The sequence below is a fragment of the Alosa sapidissima genome, chromosome 8 (genome assembly GCF_018492685.1).
Source record: "Alosa sapidissima isolate fAloSap1 chromosome 8, fAloSap1.pri, whole genome shotgun sequence".
NCBI classification, from domain to species: domain Eukaryota; kingdom Metazoa; phylum Chordata; class Actinopteri; order Clupeiformes; family Clupeidae; genus Alosa; species Alosa sapidissima.
In genome coordinates this window covers 26,815,378-26,833,849 of record NC_055964.1, presented here as the reverse complement: position 1 = coordinate 26,833,849, position 18,472 = coordinate 26,815,378, and the positions used below count along the sequence as shown (strand labels likewise).

Sequence of the window (18,472 nt, the reverse complement as noted above, 5' to 3'; positions counted from 1 at the left end):
GAGGTCTCCGAGAACTGTTGGTAAAAAAAAGGAAAACAATCGGTTTTACCTATCGAGTTGCTAGAGCCAGCAGCTAACACAGCCAGCAGCTAACACAGCCAGCAGCTAACACAGCCAGCAGCTAACCCAGCCAGGCAGCTAACACAGCCAGCAGCTAACCCAGCCAGGCAGCTAACACAGCCAGCAGCTAACCCAGCCAGCAGCTAACACAGCCAGGCAGCTACAGCGCTACACTCTGGGGGCATGTCCATGAGCTCCCATTTACATGCCCACAGAGAATCTTTCACTTCCATTTTATTCCAATAAAACTCTCCATACGACGTACAGTATGTTTGGTAGGCAAAAAAAGTCTCCATGGACGTACAGTATGTTTGGTAGGTAATCATGCAATATTTTACATAATATAATACAGTAATGATTTCAGGACTTTGTCAGGACTTTTTCACCACCAAAAGTTCCATGTAAGGGTTCAGGAAGTCCCTGTATGTCATTTCCTGCCAATGAAACAGCACCGCAAACAAACAGCTGATGTTTGCGAAGAAGCCTCGTGCTTCCCCTCACTGTTCGACAAAGTTGAGGGTGTAGGTGAGCTGGTGTCCGTTGTCCCAGGCGTAGAGCACCTTCTCCTTAGGGTTGTAGTCCACCTGTGTGGTGAAGGCGTAGAGGTTGGTGAAGGGCAGCCGTGGCGCCGCCTCCGTGCCCGTGTGCGTGTCGTAGGCGTAGGCCACCTCGCCCTCCCGCTGGTTGTAGGCGTCCACCGCGTACAGCACGCCGCACACCAGGAAGCAGTTGCCGTAGGAGTTGCGGCGCAGGCCCGTGCGGTACGTGGTCTCCTTGCGCGTGCTCAGGTCCCCTGGGTCCAGCCGACTGACCACGATGACCTCGTGCTGGCTGCCGTACTCGTAGTCCAGCGCCGGGTAGATGACCCACAGGCCGCTCTCGTCCACGGCGAAGTCGATGTCGGAGTGGCCGCGCCACTTCCAGGGCGTGGTGTCCTCGTAGACGGCGTCGTGGAGGAGCGTCCAGGCCGCCACATAGCGTGCCCTCATGTCGTACTTGATGATGTTCTTGGTGAAGGCGCGGTTGTAGTAGAAGGCACCATCGTAGACCACGTGACCCGTGCCAATCCAGTTGTAAGGCAACTTAAAGAGGTTGCTCCAGCGCCCTACACACAAATAAAAGAGACAAAAAAAAAAAATCAATCCTTTTTGAGATTAAAGCTTCTTTATACATTTTCCAGTATGTGAAGGGGTCACACATCAAATAGCAAAGGGAACTAAGGTTTTGTGAATGTCTGTAGAAATTTCTGATTTCTTTATTTAGTTTCTTGTAGAATCATTTATGAAAGGGCTGTGGTGTACATGGTGACCCACATTTTCCTGGGATTCTATTCATGTAAACAGTGAAACAATGTACTACTGGGAGAGGTGTCAGCAAGCCAGCTACATAAATGTTTTACAGAGTTGTTTAAAATGAGCGGAATAAATGTTTAAGGAAACAGACAGAGTGATTTCCCTTTCAGAAGACATATGGTCATTGTTTCTGTTAGGGAGTCCAAAGCATACACAGGTGGTAAGATTGGTATATTGTGTCTTTTCTCTTTCACACACGCACACACACACACACACACTCTCTCTCTTTTTCTCTCTCTTTCTCTATCGAATTCATATCACAAGTACACACACACACATCCTCCCTCTCTCTCTCTCTCTCTCTCTCTCTCTCTCTCTCTCTCTCTATCGAATTCATATCACAAGTGTGCACGAGAAACACGCATGCAAGCACACACTCGCTCACACATAAACAGACACACACAGATATTCTGTTTCTGTCATGTGCACAAAAAGTTGATGTTAATTTAAAAGTCACAAGTAACGCCTAGAAGGGACACTTAGATTTAAATCGGTAAAACATAACAATACCCAAAATCATACCACTCCTTTCCAAACCACATTAGGAGAAATAAATCAAGTCATTCTAGTCCCTCGTGGTCACCGGAAAGAACGTTTTATTCTTTTACTGGCAACAGCATGATATCACTCTCCCAGAACAGCAGGCTCACCTTGCTTGAAGTTTTCCAAGTTCCGGAACTCCACCAAGTTGTTGCCATAGTAATAGTTGGTTACATAGATCTTGGAATCCTTGGCAACCGGGTCCTTCATCCAGGCCCCTTCGTTCCGCCCATAGCTGTGATGTTTCTCTGGCAGCTCTATGGACTTTATGGTGCCCTCACACTCTGATGTCTTTTCTGAAACAAACAAAAAAGTTAATACCTGATTTATGAAGGTTGTATTAATGAATTTATATTACTTGAACAAAAGCGTAACCATAACCAATAAATAATTCTATACACAAAAGGGAAGGTCTGACATTTTGAAACATTAATAACATAATGTACTCATGACTCTAAATGGCAACACTGTAAGAATGTTGTTATGATAATGATAGTAAACACTGAACTTGACCATAAGGCAAAAAACATAATGCTCTATCACTAACAATCAGTGTTGAGGATATACATGCGATCTGATGAAGGCCTTATAGGCCGAAACGTTATCGCTCATTAAAACTTTTTGTTCATAAACTCGGAGTGTGCGGCACCTTCCTTCTCCTACTTAAATTTACACACCGGTAGCCAGCACCTCATCTTGGTGCGCGTTACATCTTTCCTCCATAGAGGATATGCTGTTAATCATGCCGAGTGAAGGAGTATCAGAGACCTGATCTGTGAGAGAAGCCTCGATCTCCACCATCCCTGCTGTCTGGCTCTAATGTGGCTGTAGGGACAGGTATCCCTGGAATCAGTGGGTCACCAGTGGAGTTGGGCGTGGCAGTGGTGGTGGGGAGGGTGATAATGTCCATCTGTGGACGTTCTGAGGTGGTTGTTGTGGTGATCATACTGGTGGTGGGGCTTCTGGTGGTTGTGGCTGATGTTGTTGTTGTTGTTGTTGTTGCTGTTGCTGTTGTTGTTGTTGGCGCAGCTGTGGAGGACATGGCTTCAACGGTCTCCAGGACAACTTTGGAACCGTCCTTGCCTTCTATGTGGTGGACTGTGTGAGTTTTGGCAGAGTTTTCTGAGAGAGAGGGAGAGAGACAGAGAGAGAGAGAGAAAGATAGAGAGAGGGGGGAAGACAGAGTGAGAGAGAGAGAGGGGGGACAGAGAGAGAGAGAGAGAAAGAGAGTGAGAGAGAGCGCATTCCAGGACGCGGAGGAGTCCACACCAACCGTGGACTCTTGGGTACCACTCTGAATTGAATTCCTTGCCTTCACATCAAAGCGCCTCATATAATGAATGCAGCTAAGACTGCTCCCATACTTCCGCTTGCTCTGTCTGTTCCTCCTCTCCTCCTCTCCTTCTCATTCCCTCCTTCTTTCTCTCTCTGTTTCTTTTCATGTCTCTGTCTGCCTCTCTTTTTCAGTTCTCACGCCTGGCTTAAATGACACATGCTTCACTATTCTCCATCCATGTAAAACATATCACAGAGTCAACGCTAGCTGCTTAAGAGAACGCCTTGTTTTGCTCCATTACTGGTCCTTGGGTTCCATGAGTGCTTTTGAAACCTGCATGCACACATTTCGAGATATGATGGAAATGTTATGAAGGGGAGAGGCAAAAGGACATCAAGGGCAGAAGCCAAAGACAACTTGGAAATGCTACACTGTTATTCTGATAAATAACTAAAATGTTTGAATACAGTAATTGAATCATCTACAAACACATCAACATCCGAACAGAAATACACTGTAAATTTGGCAAGCCCCATGAGTCAGACTCTTATAGCATTTGGGTTGTATATAAGAAAAACAAAGTAATATTATTATATTATATATTATATATTATATATTGTATAGTTATATAAGAACAGAGTATTAAAATGTTGGAGCACAGGGAGTATGAAAGATTTTCCATAATGGAATCCTTACAATGCTACATGACCTTCTTAATGAAATCATATATGCTGTATTTTTCATGAATCATAATAATTCTTGAATCATAATAATGAGCCACGTTTCTGATTGAAATGGCATAGATATACAGATGCATTGTGATACCTCCCATAATTTTACAGTAAGTTTCGGGATCTCTTCATACCTCGGTCTCCCTTCCCCCCAGAGCTGGGCACAGAGCCCTCCGTCCTGGCTGCCTTGTAGTAGGTGATGCCCCGGATCACTCCACCCTGGTGGCCCAGCGTCTTGGTCTTGGCTGTGGGGTCAGGCTTGCCTGGCTTGCCTGGTTTCAGGGGCTCTTTCTTGGCCTTGGCCGGCTTCTCTTTGGGGGCCTTGGGAGGTGGTTTGGAGCCTGGGCTTTTCTTGTTGGGGGATTTCACTGTCTCCTTGGCTTTCTTTGTCTCTGTGTTCTGAAATGGAACAGAATCTTTTTTTTTTATCTTCAGTTTTTGTGATGATGTCTATAAGTGTGCAATTTGTTTGTTTGTCTGTGTTTCTGAGAGTATTTGAATTTGTGTGTGTGTGTGTGTGTGTGTATGTGTGTGTGTGTGTGTGTGTGTGTGTGTGTGTGTGTGTGTGTGTGTCTCTCTCTCTCTCTCTCTCTGTGTGTGTGTGTGTGTGTGTGTGTGTGTGTGTGTGTGTGTGTGTGTGTGTGTGTGTATTTGTTGACCCTCTCTGGAGAGCTGGAGTAGCGAGAGCTGGATTTGTTTGGTAATTCAACACAACAGTACAACTAGTGTACAAAGCAGATTCATAAAGCCACATTAAATATGTAGAGCTTAGTGGGGTAACGGTGTGTGTCTGAAACTGTGTGTCTTTGTTATTATCAGGGGTGGCGTCTTTCTGCAGCAGCTGTGTGTTACTGCAAATGGGTGTCTGTGTTCCTTATGTGAGTGAGTGTGTGTGTGTGTGTGTGTGTCTGTGTGTCTGTGTGTGTGCGTGCGTGCGTGTGTGCGTGCGTGTGTGTGTGCGCCTCTACCTGTGCTTTGTTATCAGGGGCAGCATCTTTCTGCAGCAGCTGTAGACCCAGGTTGGAAATCTCTTTTTTGACGCTGGTCATGATGTCAGAGTAGTTCTCATATCGCTTCAGCTGGTTGCTCAGAGTCACTATGCTGTCCCTCACAAAGTCATTCTCTCGACTCAGGTTGGTCTTGATGGTCTACAGCATTTAAAGAAAAAAACAATAGACATTATGCCTGCATTGACCCTGAGATAGAACTAAAAACTGACATTAGGGATTTTTAACTTTAATGTGAAAATGTTACTACTTAAAGTTTATTGTAATTGTAATTATTAAAGCAGCAAACACTGAAGTGTGTAATACCAAACGATCTCTCATACCTCCTCCAGGGTGTTCATCTGGGCCACAACTTTATTCATGTATGCATGGACCTTCAGTAGATCCATACTGTACAAAGTTCCCTCAAGGAGGTCCACCATAGAGTGTAGCTATGGGTACAAACAAAGTATACAGAGGCACACCACACCCACACACACACACACACACACAGGCACACCACAAACACATCACACACACATACACACACACACACACACACACACGCATACACACACAGAAGACACAGACACAGTAATTATCTTTGCCCTTGATAACATGTCACCTATTAATTTGTATTAATACAATAGACATAGAATAATGCTAGAATAATAATAATAATAGAATAATACAATAATGTATTAAGGCAAGTCTTTATTCGCATAAACACTATATTTGAGTTTACAGAACACTCAGACACAGTAGTTAAATCTTGAATGGTGTATAAATTCAACTGTTTTGCATATGGAGCACACTTCACATATGTATGAAGTGAAACTGTGTGAGAAAAGTGATTTTATGGAGTGAGATGAGAGACATCAACAGAGGGAGACTACTCTGTAACAAAGCATGAGATCAAACAACGCTGCTAATGTTGAGTGTTGAGGCTACCTTGAGCAGCTCTGGCCCCTGAGACCAGACAGTTAGCTAATGTTGAGTGTTAAAGGCTACCTTGAGCAGCTCTGGCCCCTGAGACCAGACAGTTAGCTAATGTTGAGTGTTGAGGCTACCTTGAGCAGTTCTGGCCCCTGAGACCAGACAGTTAGCTAATGTTGAGTGTTGAGGCTACCTTGAGCAGCTCTGGCCCCTGAGACCAGACAGTTAGCTAATGTTGAGTGTTGAGGCTACCTTGAGCAGCTCTGGCCCCTGAGACCAGACAGTTAGCTCATGTTGAGTGTTGAGGCTACCTTGAGCAGTTCTGGCCCCTGAGACCAGACAGTTAGCTAATGTTGAGTGTTGAGGCTACCTTGAGCAGCTCTGGCCCCTGAGACCAGACAGTTAGCTAATGTTGAGTGTTGAGGCTACCTTGAGCAGCTCTGGCCCCTGAGACCAGACAGTTAGCTCATGTTGAGTGCTGAGGCTACCTTTGTAACGATCCTGTGTTCCCTGTACCTCCTGTGCCATGTGCTCCTGTGTTTACTTCCTGTCCCTGTGTTTTAGTTCCTGTCAGCCATGTGCTCCTTTGTTTGTCTTGCCATGTCTCAGTTCCCTGTGTCTCCGCCCCTCACCTGTTCCTCATTATTAGTCTGCTAGTTTAATTATAATTTCCAGCCCTGTGTTCACCTGTCTCTTGTTTCTTGTCCACTTGTGCCTTGTTAGCCTTGTTTAACCCCTGTGTATTTAAACCCTCTGTCTCCCCTCAGTCCCCTGTCGGTCATTGATGTTGTTTCGTGGTTTGCTGTAGTGTGCATTCACATTAAAGATTACTGTTTGAAGTGTGTGATTACTGTTTGAAGAGTGTGCCTCGATCTCGTCTTGCCTCGACTTGCCCTGCGCCTCGGTCCAGCTCTCCTTACAGCTTACCGTGACAACCTTGAGCAGCTCTGGCCCCTGAGACCAGACAGTTAGCTAATGTTGAGTGCTGAGGCTACCTTGAGCTGCTCTTGGGGCTTTTATCAGACAGCACTGCTAGCGTGAGTGTCGAGGATACCTTGAGCAGCTCTGGCGCCTGCCTCTTGAGCTTCTCCGTCCGCCACTCGTTCTCGCAGGGGTTGAGTGCAGACGGCGGCGCCGTGCACGAGCACTTGCAGTCGGTGCCCGAGCTGACCGTCTCCACGGCGTAGTAATCCTCCGGCCGGCCACTGCCACCTTCGCGCAGGCGCGCGCATGCCTCCACAGCCAGCGGCCGCATCACACAGCGGCAGCGGCAGTCCGAGCCCTCGGACGTCATCCGCACCGGCTCCACCTCGCCAAACACCTGTGGAGAGAGGAGGGGTGAGGGGGTCAGACATGGTGTGAGAAAGAGGGAAGAGGGGGAGATATGGCGCAGGCGGCAGTATCCATACCACATTTGGGTTTCAGTGCCCACGAGGACCTGAGTTCAATTCTGACCTGCGGTCATTTCCCGATCCATACTCCCATCTCTCTCTCTCTCCCACTTCACCTCCGGTCACTCTCAACTATCCTATCTACACAAGGGCAAAAGCCCAAAAAATATACATGGGAAGAGAGAAGAGACAAGGAAGGAAGGAATGGGTGAGAAAAAGGGGAATAGATAAAAGTAAAAGCAAAGTAGCAAAGTGACGCATGCGCGACTCACATCTCACTCACAAGAGAAAGCAGAGTGAGAGGAAGCAGAGAGAGGAAGCAGAGAGAGGAAGCAGAGAGAGGAAGCAGAGAGAGAGAGGAAGCAGAGTGAGGGGAAGCAGAGAGAGAGGAAGTAGAGTGAGGAAGCAGAGAGAGAGGAAGCAGAGAGAGAGGAAGCAGAGAGAGGAAGCAGAGAGAGAGGAAGCAGAGAGAGAGGAAGCAGAGAGAGAGGAAGCAGAGAGAGGAAGCAGGGAGAGGAAGCAGAGAGAGAGAGGAAGCAGAGAGAGAGAGGAAGCAGAGAGAGGAAGCAGAGAGAGAGAGGAAGCAGAGTGAGGCAGCAGAGAGAGGAAGCAGAGTGAGAAGAAAGAAGACAGAGGAAGCAGAGAGAGGGGAAGCAGAGAGAGAGAGGAAGCAGAGAGAGAGGAAGCAGAGAGAGAGGAAGCAGAGAGAGAATGAGAGAAGAGATGGTGGAATAAGACAGATAAAGCAGAATCAAATGAGAAAAGGAGAGGATGACAGGAAACAGAGGATAGAGTGTCTGGATCCAGTGGCAATGCAGGATGGGGAGGCAGACTGTGGACCCAATAAGTGCATTAGACACAGTGACAGACATTCACCAAAGGGAGTTCTGAACAGTCTAATATAAGGCGGGGATCACACTGACCAGCAGCAAGCGGCAGGTTTCCTATTGTTCTCTATAGTTTGGCAGCAGAACGGTGGCAGCTCTAGCATAACGCTAGCGTTGAACAAGCTGAGCATTGAACTTGGTTCAAAGCACAACGTGAGCGTATTCGATCGTCAGAACATTCGAGTCACGCTGAATAACCGTAATGCGCTGAAAGGCCGGAGTTTGTCCTGCTCATGATGACATGGGGTGAGAAACACAAATCCAAGGAGATTTCCTCCAGTGAATTTAGCTAACACTACGCGATCCCCATGCGTTGTTAAGAGAAACATGGGGACTGAGCAGAGTTAGTTTATCTGAGCTCCAGGTACTGATCCCAGTGACCATTACACCCCAACTTTAGATCCTCTTACATTCTGTTTGAACTCGCACAATCACACCTCGTCTACGGGCCCAGTAACGTCGAAGACCCAGCGAGGGGCCTTTTTGGCTGAAATAAGACCTTGGCCCCACAATGTTTGATGTGTGCTTAACCCCCCTCTCTATGAGATGTCCCTTTGGACAAACTTGAGCTGTTACCAGCTGCCCTCATCTGCTGATGCCTCGTTTCATCCCAGCAGTAGCTCTCAACCAGGTTCTGCTTTCTCTTTTTTAATCTCTCTCTCTCTCTCACACACACACACACACTCATGCACACATTATTTTCCTCACGTGTTTTCTGTCTCTCAAACACAAACTGTCTGTCAGTCTCTCTTCTCTCACCCACATACTCTGTCCCTCTCTCTCTCTCTCTCTCTCTCTCTGCTTACCTATTCTCATGAATAATAATAGCATTTACTTAGGACGAGATTCACAGGAACTACTTCAGAAGACTGAAAGTGAGCCCAGGCCTCCCCCTCCTTCCCTCCCTCCCTCCCTCCCTCTCTCTCTCTCTCTCCCTCCCTCCCTCTCTCTCTCACTGTCTGTTTCGCTGTAAAAAGCCCATCCATATGGGACAGATTATTGCCTGAGTGACCGTTGAAATGACTTCTATTATGGCACAGCGCTTTGAAGAGTGCCAGAAGCTAAGCTCCCCTGTAAATTCTCTTCGGCAACAGGCCTGCCCAGGATTTGCGCTTGCCCCTGTGAAGGACTTCCAGCCAAAACATCCCCTGAGTTATCTCTCCGACAGCGAGGGGGAGAGGGGTATCCACTTTCCACTCCTTCAATCGCTAAACAATCACTGGTCCCCCTTTTTTCATATCATACATAGCTGCCCTGATTTGGTACTTTCTCCCACACTGTAAAAAGTAGGCTCTTATTACCTTATGTGGACATGACTAGAGTACCTGCAGATTTCACACCGTTAGAAAGAGATCCTGCTATTAGACAGTGCAGGTCTACTTACAACTAGTCTCTGTGAGAATGATGTTCAAAAGGTGCAAAGCATATCCTTATTGGCGGATACTACAGTTTTTGGCTTTGCATGCAGCTATAAATCATATCATAATCTTATCTATTTACAACACATTTAACCATTCTAGGATGCAACCTTGTTGACAACATAATGAGTGTATGCAAAACAATTATCTGGCAGGGCCATTTGACTTTGAGGCTTTCCAATGGGATAGTACAGTCACACCACATCATTATGGAAAGTCAGACAGCTTAAGTATTCTACAAAATGACCAAAACTGTGTTTCATTATTGTGCATTAAGAAGACCTCTTATTTCTTATTAGGCTGATGTTGTCACTGAAACTTAATGTAAAAGCCAACAGGAGGTCTCCTGTACTTTTCCCATGGGTGGACATGTCTACCACCAGGCATCGCCTCCCACTGTGATCCTCCCCAAGCAGCTTTGTGTGCCTCCACGTCCCATTTGTCACAAATTGGCTGATTTATTTTTACAGTGAAAAAGGCAGCAGCTGTACAAGCTGTGTGTGAGTGTGAGTTTGTATATGTGTGTGTGTCTATGTGATGGGGGGGGGGGGGGGGCTTACTGTCGGTGTCATCCAATTGCCCTACATCTTTAGCAAGACCAAAAAGACACCCTTGAACACCCTTGGGGAAGATTCTCCTTTTATCAGAGAACATACAGTATGATAAACTTATGAAAATATATTCTCACTGGGTTAAGTCATTTAGGGCAAAAAATATGGTATGACACCTTAGATAAAAAGATATGAAGAATAAATGCAAATGTGAATAAAAAAAAACTCTAAAGAAGCTCTAACATAGATAACAACAAACCAGGAACAGGTGAGGACAGCAGAGTTCCAAAACCACAGGCGGCAGCTGTGTGTTACAAATCTAACAGCAGACCCAGGCTCTGTGGTATGCCTTCACACTGTACAAACTGAGGTCAGGCCTACGGCTTGGAGAGCTGATCCTAAATCAGCTTGAAGTGTGGCAGGGGCGTGTGGCTGCGTCTAACCCACTGTCCAAAGGGTCAAAGTGGCCATTAGTCGTGTATGACTTACGGAGATGTACAGTCTACTCCTCTCTCCCACTGGCCTTCATGCCTCCATAACTCCGCAACCTCTGGTCAGAGCGGCTTAGCAGCCGTCATCGGCGTAACGAGAATCAGAGGTCGGGATGGCGCAGTGGCCACATGTGGAACTGGTTACGAGTGGTGAAAGAATGTGGCGTTTTAGGGAGTCTTCATGGAGGGACTGTCTGTTTGCGCTGCTGTTTGCAGTCATGCATCTGCCAGTCTGTGCTAACAGGGGTCGGGATGTGACATGAGGAAACATGCAAAAATATTGCCTGTGATGTTTTATATCTTTTGTCATAATTTGTAATAATTCAATTCTTTTTTTTTTCAGTGTAAAACATGCAACTGAGGAAGTTTAGTGAGGGACTGTAGAGAAGCCTGGTGGGGATGTATAGGTTTTGGTAAGGGTGATCAAAAAGTGCCTGTCAGTTAGTTAGTTAGTTAGTCAGTTAGTTAGTTAGTTAGTTAGTTAGTTAGTCAGTTAGTCAGTTAGTTAGTTAGTTAGTGTGGGATTGTTGAGAAGGGTGGGGTCCACTCAGAGAGAGGAAGTAACTCCCTGGCCCAATTTTCCCCCAGCGCCCTCTGACACATGGTGCTCTCTCTCCACTGAAGACCGTCAGTGTGCCGCTGAACACACTGACTGCCCATAAACACCAAGCAGAGCCCAGCTGCCCTGGTCCAGGAGGAACAGGAAACAAATGAAACGGACGGCCCACTGCTTACTCACAAAGACCCTGATTGACATCTGTACTCAGTCACCATGCACCAGGCACACTGATACAATCCCCATGCAAGACTACACTCAAACCCTGAGGTCAATCTGCATGGAATACAGTCATTAGAATAATGATTTTGCATGATGTGGGAATGAGAAATCTTTATCAAAACTTTTCCACCTGTTCATAAATGAGATTATTCTCAGTAGTCTACTGAAGACAATTATTATCCTGAATTTCCCCTTGGGGATCAATAAAGTATCTATCTATCTATCTATCTATGGGCCCATTATTTGAATGACAGGCAACGTGTAGAACAAGTCTGACTTAAACAAATATAATAACAAGGCGAAATCTATTTGCTAATTTAAGAAAAATGAGGAAGATCATATAGGCACAAACATGGTGGGTCAGTGCCATGCACCAACGAGCCATATGATAGCTTTAGCTCATGCACAAGATACTGTGCACTTTGCTCATTAGTTGATTTCAGGCCCAAAAATAAATTATCACATTCATCTAATCTTTCCTAACGATCCGCTAGCTGCCTGCCCCATAAGCAGGTCGTCAAAAAAACGCGTCTCTGTAGACAGCCTAGGCTCCGAGATCTGTACACAAAAACAATTGCTACCAATTGCTAAGGGTTGGCAAGGGTGGCTTCTGTTTCTGTATATCTCTAATGTGATAGAATTCAAGAATTCAATAGGACTTTAAATCCATTTCTGTTTAAGTTACTCAAACTTAAACTTCAACTCAAACTCCAATTCTTCTGAATTATAGTGTTCACTGACCCACCTATTCACCCCCTTGAAATTGGTCAGGCTCAAGGGGTCGCACCCTTATGCAAATAAGTCCCAATCCATGCAACATCCTGCTAGCCTTTTGTCCAACCAGAGCCTGTGTTGATCCTGTCCCCACAACTTCTATGTACAGAATACATCTAAAGATCAGACATAGAACATAAATAAATGGTAGTTTCCTATGTTAAAATATTCAAACAGCAAGATAATCCCCTTTCTTAACATTTTCGTGCACACACACACACACACACACACCACAGACCACAACACAACATAAAGTCACCATTAATGTCTGTATGAAATCTGACAATGGGGTCTTTATTAAGCTGAAAAGTAAGACTATTTTATCACCGAGATCTGTTGCGGTAAATAGCCCTGGTCCTTAGGGAGGCCTGGGTGAAGGGGGCACTCACTACACCCTCTACACAAAGGCCTCAGCATGCAATGCAACAGAGGAACCCAAAGAGGCCAAATCATATTCATAAATACAACAAAGAAATACTGAGCAAAACAATAACACTTCGTTTTAATGCTATCCAACCACAGAAGAAGAAATAAAAACACACAAAACAGTTTGTTGTGATTTCAATGACATTTCCTACTGTGAAGGCTTATATGCAGAAGTCACCACTGATTGTTTAGAAATATGAATGCTTCAGATTCTTCCTCTTCAGAAATATATTTACATGTTTTTTGTGTAACATGTAACAGCATGCAACTCCAAATCATCATTTGTAACTGGGCTGCTCCTCTGTTTACAGTGTGATCCTTTACTCAGATCCACGGAGCCAGGAGAGACTCTCAGAAAATAATAAACCCTCCTCTCCTCACCAAGGGAATCATCCTGCAGCTCCCACAGGCAAGCACATTAGGTCCTGGGTGTCAATTAGTGGGGGACAAGCTTGGAGGGTACTTGTTGATTTTGGTGGCACACACACACATTCCAACTGGAACTGTTTATGTGTCACCGAAGACCCCTTTGAACTGTGTGTGTGTCCCTTGAAGCCCATGCACCAGCAAAATGTGCCATATCAAAAAACAGAGAAGATGCTAAAGGCAGAGGCTACTGGCTAGCTACCTACTTTAAACTCATTGAAATGCTTTGCATTGTTAAACAGTTAGTTTATTCAAACCAGTTAGTAAGTACACATTATCCTGCCTTTAGCCTTCACTGTACTTAGATCCCCTTTGTATGTCAGGAGTTTATATAAATTGTCAAGACGTGTGAGTGTGTCAACGTATTTAGGTGGCAACAGTACATGACTTGGGTTTTCTTAAGGGAATTCTAAGTAAGGCCTTGTCATTGTGCCAAGGCAATTGATGACACTACTGTAACAGTTACTTACAACTACGACTAAGCAAAGATAATAAGGCTAACATCATGATGAATATTACATCTCCCACTCAGAATGTAATGTATACTGGTCAAGGATATGGCTTAATCCTTGCCCAGTGTATCATTCTACTGCAGTTTGTAAGGGACTTCAGATTAATCTGCCCTTTTCTTGTGTATAACAGTTACCAAGACAGATTATAAACTTCCACAGAAAATCTGTCATTGAAGAGGATGAATAGAACGTTCCTGTTTGTTTTAAATTCCCAACAGAGGGACGCCTCCTTTTATGGTCTTTAAACCATGTTCTGTTATGTTGGTTAGTGGGATAGACTAAGCAATATTTACACAGATCCAATCCAAAGCCTGAAAAATTCTTTTAATGTGACATAATATTGAAGCCCCACCCACACATGCAAAAAGGATAACATCACATACTCTCCAAACAGGACTTTATTTCTTGTCTTGAGGAAACCCTTGCCCATTCTGTACTTTTAGGGCTTGCTATTTGCTCTTTGTCACATCCAACCGTTGTGAGAGTGACCGAATATATAAAAGAGATAGAGCTCTGCCTTAGGGTTGTGTCTCATTAGTGAAATATAAGCAGCTGCAGGACTGTAAGAGATGTTAAGACTTACAGTCGAAATCACATGCATCAAAGGATTCACAAAGATGACATAGATAGATAGATAGATAGATACTTTATTGATCGGATCAATAAAGTATCTATCTATCTATCTATCTATCTATCTATCTATCTGACATCACCACACCAAAAGCATCCACAGTCTCTCAAGCTCACCTTGGCATCAAACTTTCATCACTTTCAGAACAGCATATCAAAGTTTGTTTCTATCTGTCATCCATTCAAAAATGTAACTTTTCTCTCTCTCTCCCTCTGTCTCTCTCTCTCCCTCTCCCTCCCTCTGTCTCTCTCTCTCTCTCCCTCTCTCTCCCTCCCTCTCTCTCTCTCTCTCTCTCTCTCTCCCTCTCTCTCCCTCTGTCTCTCTCTCTCTCCCTCTGTCTCTCTCTCTCTCCCTCTCTCTCCCTCTTTCCCTCCCTCTCTCTCTCTCTCTCTCTCTCTCCCTCTCTCTCTCATTTTCTCCATCTGCCCTCCCTGTGACCTCACTGGATTCCTGATGTTTACAACCAAAACAAAAGAGGCAGGTGCGCCCGTCTGTTCCCACGCCTCACGTCTCATCCCTCGGTGTCCTCCGGCCTCCTGCGTCGGCAGAGCAGAGGCCTTCCAGCCTAACATCTCTCTGACTGTGTGTGGGGAGGTGATCCTCACAGGAGCTCCAGGGAGGGTAAGGGAGGATACCAGGCGCACCGCCAATGACCTCTGCTACTGCAACGTTTCTTCCTCTGGCACCACAGAGGCAATACAACTCTAAAGTAGTGGCCCTATTTTTTTGTGTGTGTATGTGTCAGGTTCGCTGCATGTGTAATCGTTGGTGTTTTGCAGGGTGACTATAAATATAAATATAAATAAATTGGAATGGACTGGAAGTTTTCATGTGGCTAGTTAAATTGTAAATGCTGCCTCACACACAACCCAGACTTGTCACAAAGAGGTTTTTTTGTTGTTGTTGTTTAAAGCACTGAGCTGCCAGGGGTTCATGTTCTTGGCCTCCGAGGTTGCTCTGCTATATGTGGGGCGGGGTGGGGCGGGGGGGGGGGGGGGGGTCCTTACTCGACAATACCCATTGTACACACAAAAGTGCTTGCGAAATTCCCCACCGATGCGTTCACCCGTACAATGCTGTTTTCTTAACATAAAATAACAGCACTTCTGAGCTCTGCCCCCTTTTTTATTGCAATTCAGCACGGGGCACGGCTTGCTCAAGGGCTCTGGCATCGGAACACGCTCTGCCGGCGCTTGGATAACCCCTGTTGTCCGGTGCTTGTATTCAAACAAGCACTGTGTGTGAGTCATCGCATCCCCATAACACCTTTGGTGAGGGTGACCCTTGTGGCTATCGGTTACAGCGGCAGGCAGCGCAGGGGTCAAGCGCTGGGGCTATGCAGCGAAACGGGGATTATGGTCGCTTCATGCAGGGTGGGGTGAGCCTGTTCTTCGAGAGACAACAGAGGGATTTTTTTCCCTTTCTTTTTTTGCTTGAGTTCCACAGCTGTGTAAGCAAAGCAGAAGTTGTGCTTACCCCCGATGGATGTGCACCCAGGAGGCAGATCTGGGCAAAGGGCCACCCACACCATCAGAAACATCATCGGACGCACCAGTACGACGGTGTGTAGGCGATGTCATGGAGGCAATATGGAAATCCACTGCAGTTTTTTTTGTGTGTGTGTGTGTGTGTGTGTGTGTGTGTGAGTGTGTGTGTTTTTGGTGACCCTCTCTGGAGAGCTGGAGTAGCGAGAGCTGGATTTGTTTGGTAATTCAACACAACAGTGCAACTAGTGTACAAAGCAGATTCATAAAGCCGCATTAAATATGTAGAGCTTAGTGGGGTTCCTGACAAGTAATGGTGCCTTTTGCATAAAATATAACTGCTGGTTTGAAATGTCAAACTTTGCTGACACAGAGAGAGAAGGTTTGTGTTTCTTGAGTCCCTGTCTTGGGTGTTCCTCAAGGCTGTGCAGCCAAATGGTGAGCATTCAAACGTGTCTTGTGATTTCATCCAGAAATTGGTCAAAACAAGAAAGAACATCTTGAAGTTTGTACAACAATCTTTAGGTTTTTTTCAGATAATTTAGGTTTCAAATATTTCATCCAATGTCATTACTGGGGGAAGCATCACAGAAATATTTATTTCAGCTCATGATTTACTTTCCCAAAGTGATGTCTTACTTCACGGACATGTTTGGCTTCTAATTGAAAACAAATGTTGTGTTGACCCACACAATTACACTAGTCTACCATCCTTGTCCTCCCAATATCAGTCTTTCTGATGGATCACGTGGGGAGACAGACCAGAGTTCCTCACATGAAGACTCAGAGTTAACTGACATTCTGCTCCTTCGTTTAAGCTGCCCTTCACCACTCTTCCCATCATCTCTCTCTCTCTCTCTCTCTCTCTCTCACTTACTCACGTTCACACACACACACACACACACACACACACACACACACACACACACTTATGTGCTAGGTCCTCTGTGGCTAGTATGTGTTTCCAGTGTAGAATCAGAACACTTGAGGCATATTTTCTATCTTGTTTTATGGATGTGGTGGCCAAAGAATGAAATTCATTGACTTACGACCTTGGTTTCAGTGAAGCACTTGCAACTATAATCCAAAACTAACTTCCGAAGTTTACATGACTTCAGCAAGGTTTCCACACTTTCATGAAATACTCAATCAGTCCCAGATAACACACACCATCCCTGAGAGAATGGAACCTCTGAGCCAAAAACCTCAAGGCCTTATGACTCTTCATGTCCCCTGAAATCATTTTCAGGATCCTTTAATTTAGAAATGTTTACTAAGGAACTGTTAAATATGAAGGCCAATTAATTTCATTCTATGAATTTACCTAAAAAAGATGACAAATCCGTTAAATTTTCACAGAATTAAGATTTGTTTTGAAAAGGCAAAAAGGTTTTTCGTCACACTTGTGGCTTTGGCATTTCCATTATAATGTCTCAAAACGGCATGTATCCTTTCCCATACATACGGTCATGTAATGAAATATTTTGATATTTTTCCAAAAGAAACTTTAGTGCACTGGGAATACACTACAGCAATTGTCCCCGTGCGCATACTGCGCTCGCCTCGTGCCAAACACACATCCTGTTCAAGATCACATTGGTTGATACAACAGCAGTGAATGAAAACTTACACCGGCCCACTACACACAAGTGCACAAGATGCAAATCATTTGACTTTCTCCAAAGAGCGCTAGCAAAAGCGCTCCGTGGATGTATTCCATCCACGCGCACATCCCTATGGCACGTGGCCACAGTGACAACATTTTCGAAACGCAAGCCTTAAAAAAACCAAAAGCATAACATAGATTCCTGGTAATAATCAGTCAAAGCTAATTGACTTGAGTTGGTGTGCACAGTGGTCCAGTAAAATGTACATTGGATCACCTACCTTGCTAAGCGCAACAGCATCTTTGGCCAAGACGAGCACACAGGTGAGAAAGTAACTCCACATCCCGGACAACTCAGTTTGCGAGAGACGAGTAGGTCCAAAAATATTAAATGTATTTCTAAGACTGTTTATTTGCGTAATCTGCAGTATGTTGTATGAAACTACACTTAATTGTCTAGGTCGCCTATGAGGGATTATGAAAAATTAACGGTTCCATATAGTTGCCAATGTGATGGCTGCCATCAGCAACTTTAATGCTGTCAGCTTTATATCTCTCCTGGCAAGGTAGGCTACTGACCTGGGAGCAACAACTGTCCCTCCACTTATAGGATGGGAGGAGCAACCACATCGAAATTCGTGTAGAGGTTGTGATGAGACCTGACGGACTGCCTTGAAAATATGGGTAAACCAGTATCAGAAATTACTCCAGGGTAAAACTTTAACTGTGCTCATCTAAATTATTGATATGAATATGACCAGTTCACCATAGATAAGTTTAACAAATGTTCAAGAAGTTCAAATTGTGTAGGCTACGACCTGAAATGAGTAACATTTGCCCCATCTCCTGGTACAGTAAGGGACTTCAGCTACATGTGTTCTCAGTCAGTTTGGGAGCATTTATGTGAACGAACCAACAAAACGCATTCGGCCCATTATATTTCAATTAATACTGTTCAATTAGATCATATAAAATATACCCCATATTCCACATATAATACACTCCAACAGGCACCCCAGTTGGCAAGTTGCATACAGTGAATTGTTTGATTTGTGATAAAGATTTTGTTTAAAAATCACAGTTTAAAAGTCTGTCAGATTTCCTGTTCACTGTTAAGTTAATTAAATGTTCACAGTATGAAATAAAAAAAAAAAAAATTAAAAAAAACAACATAATTCACCGGTATTATTTTACTGTTATCCCATTGGTTCACAGA

At 44.8% G+C, this 18,472-nt stretch overlaps 1 protein-coding gene across 1 annotated transcript; it reads right to left on the bottom strand.

Moving 5' to 3' along the window:
* Nucleotides 1–218: 218 nt before the first annotated feature.
* olfml2a (olfactomedin-like 2A) lies at nt 219–17,810 on the bottom strand. The gene is made up of 8 exons (XM_042101242.1): nt 17,538–17,810; nt 6,936–7,202; nt 5,290–5,397; nt 4,928–5,107; nt 4,094–4,358; nt 2,721–3,074; nt 2,063–2,248; nt 219–1,165 (listed from the first exon to the last, which is right to left on the bottom strand). The coding sequence occupies exons 1-8, from the start codon at nt 17,598–17,600 to the stop codon at nt 558–560; spliced, it is 2,031 nt and encodes a 676-aa protein (XP_041957176.1). The 5' UTR covers nt 17,601–17,810; the 3' UTR covers nt 219–557.
* Between the last annotated feature and the right edge of the window lie 662 nt (nt 17,811–18,472).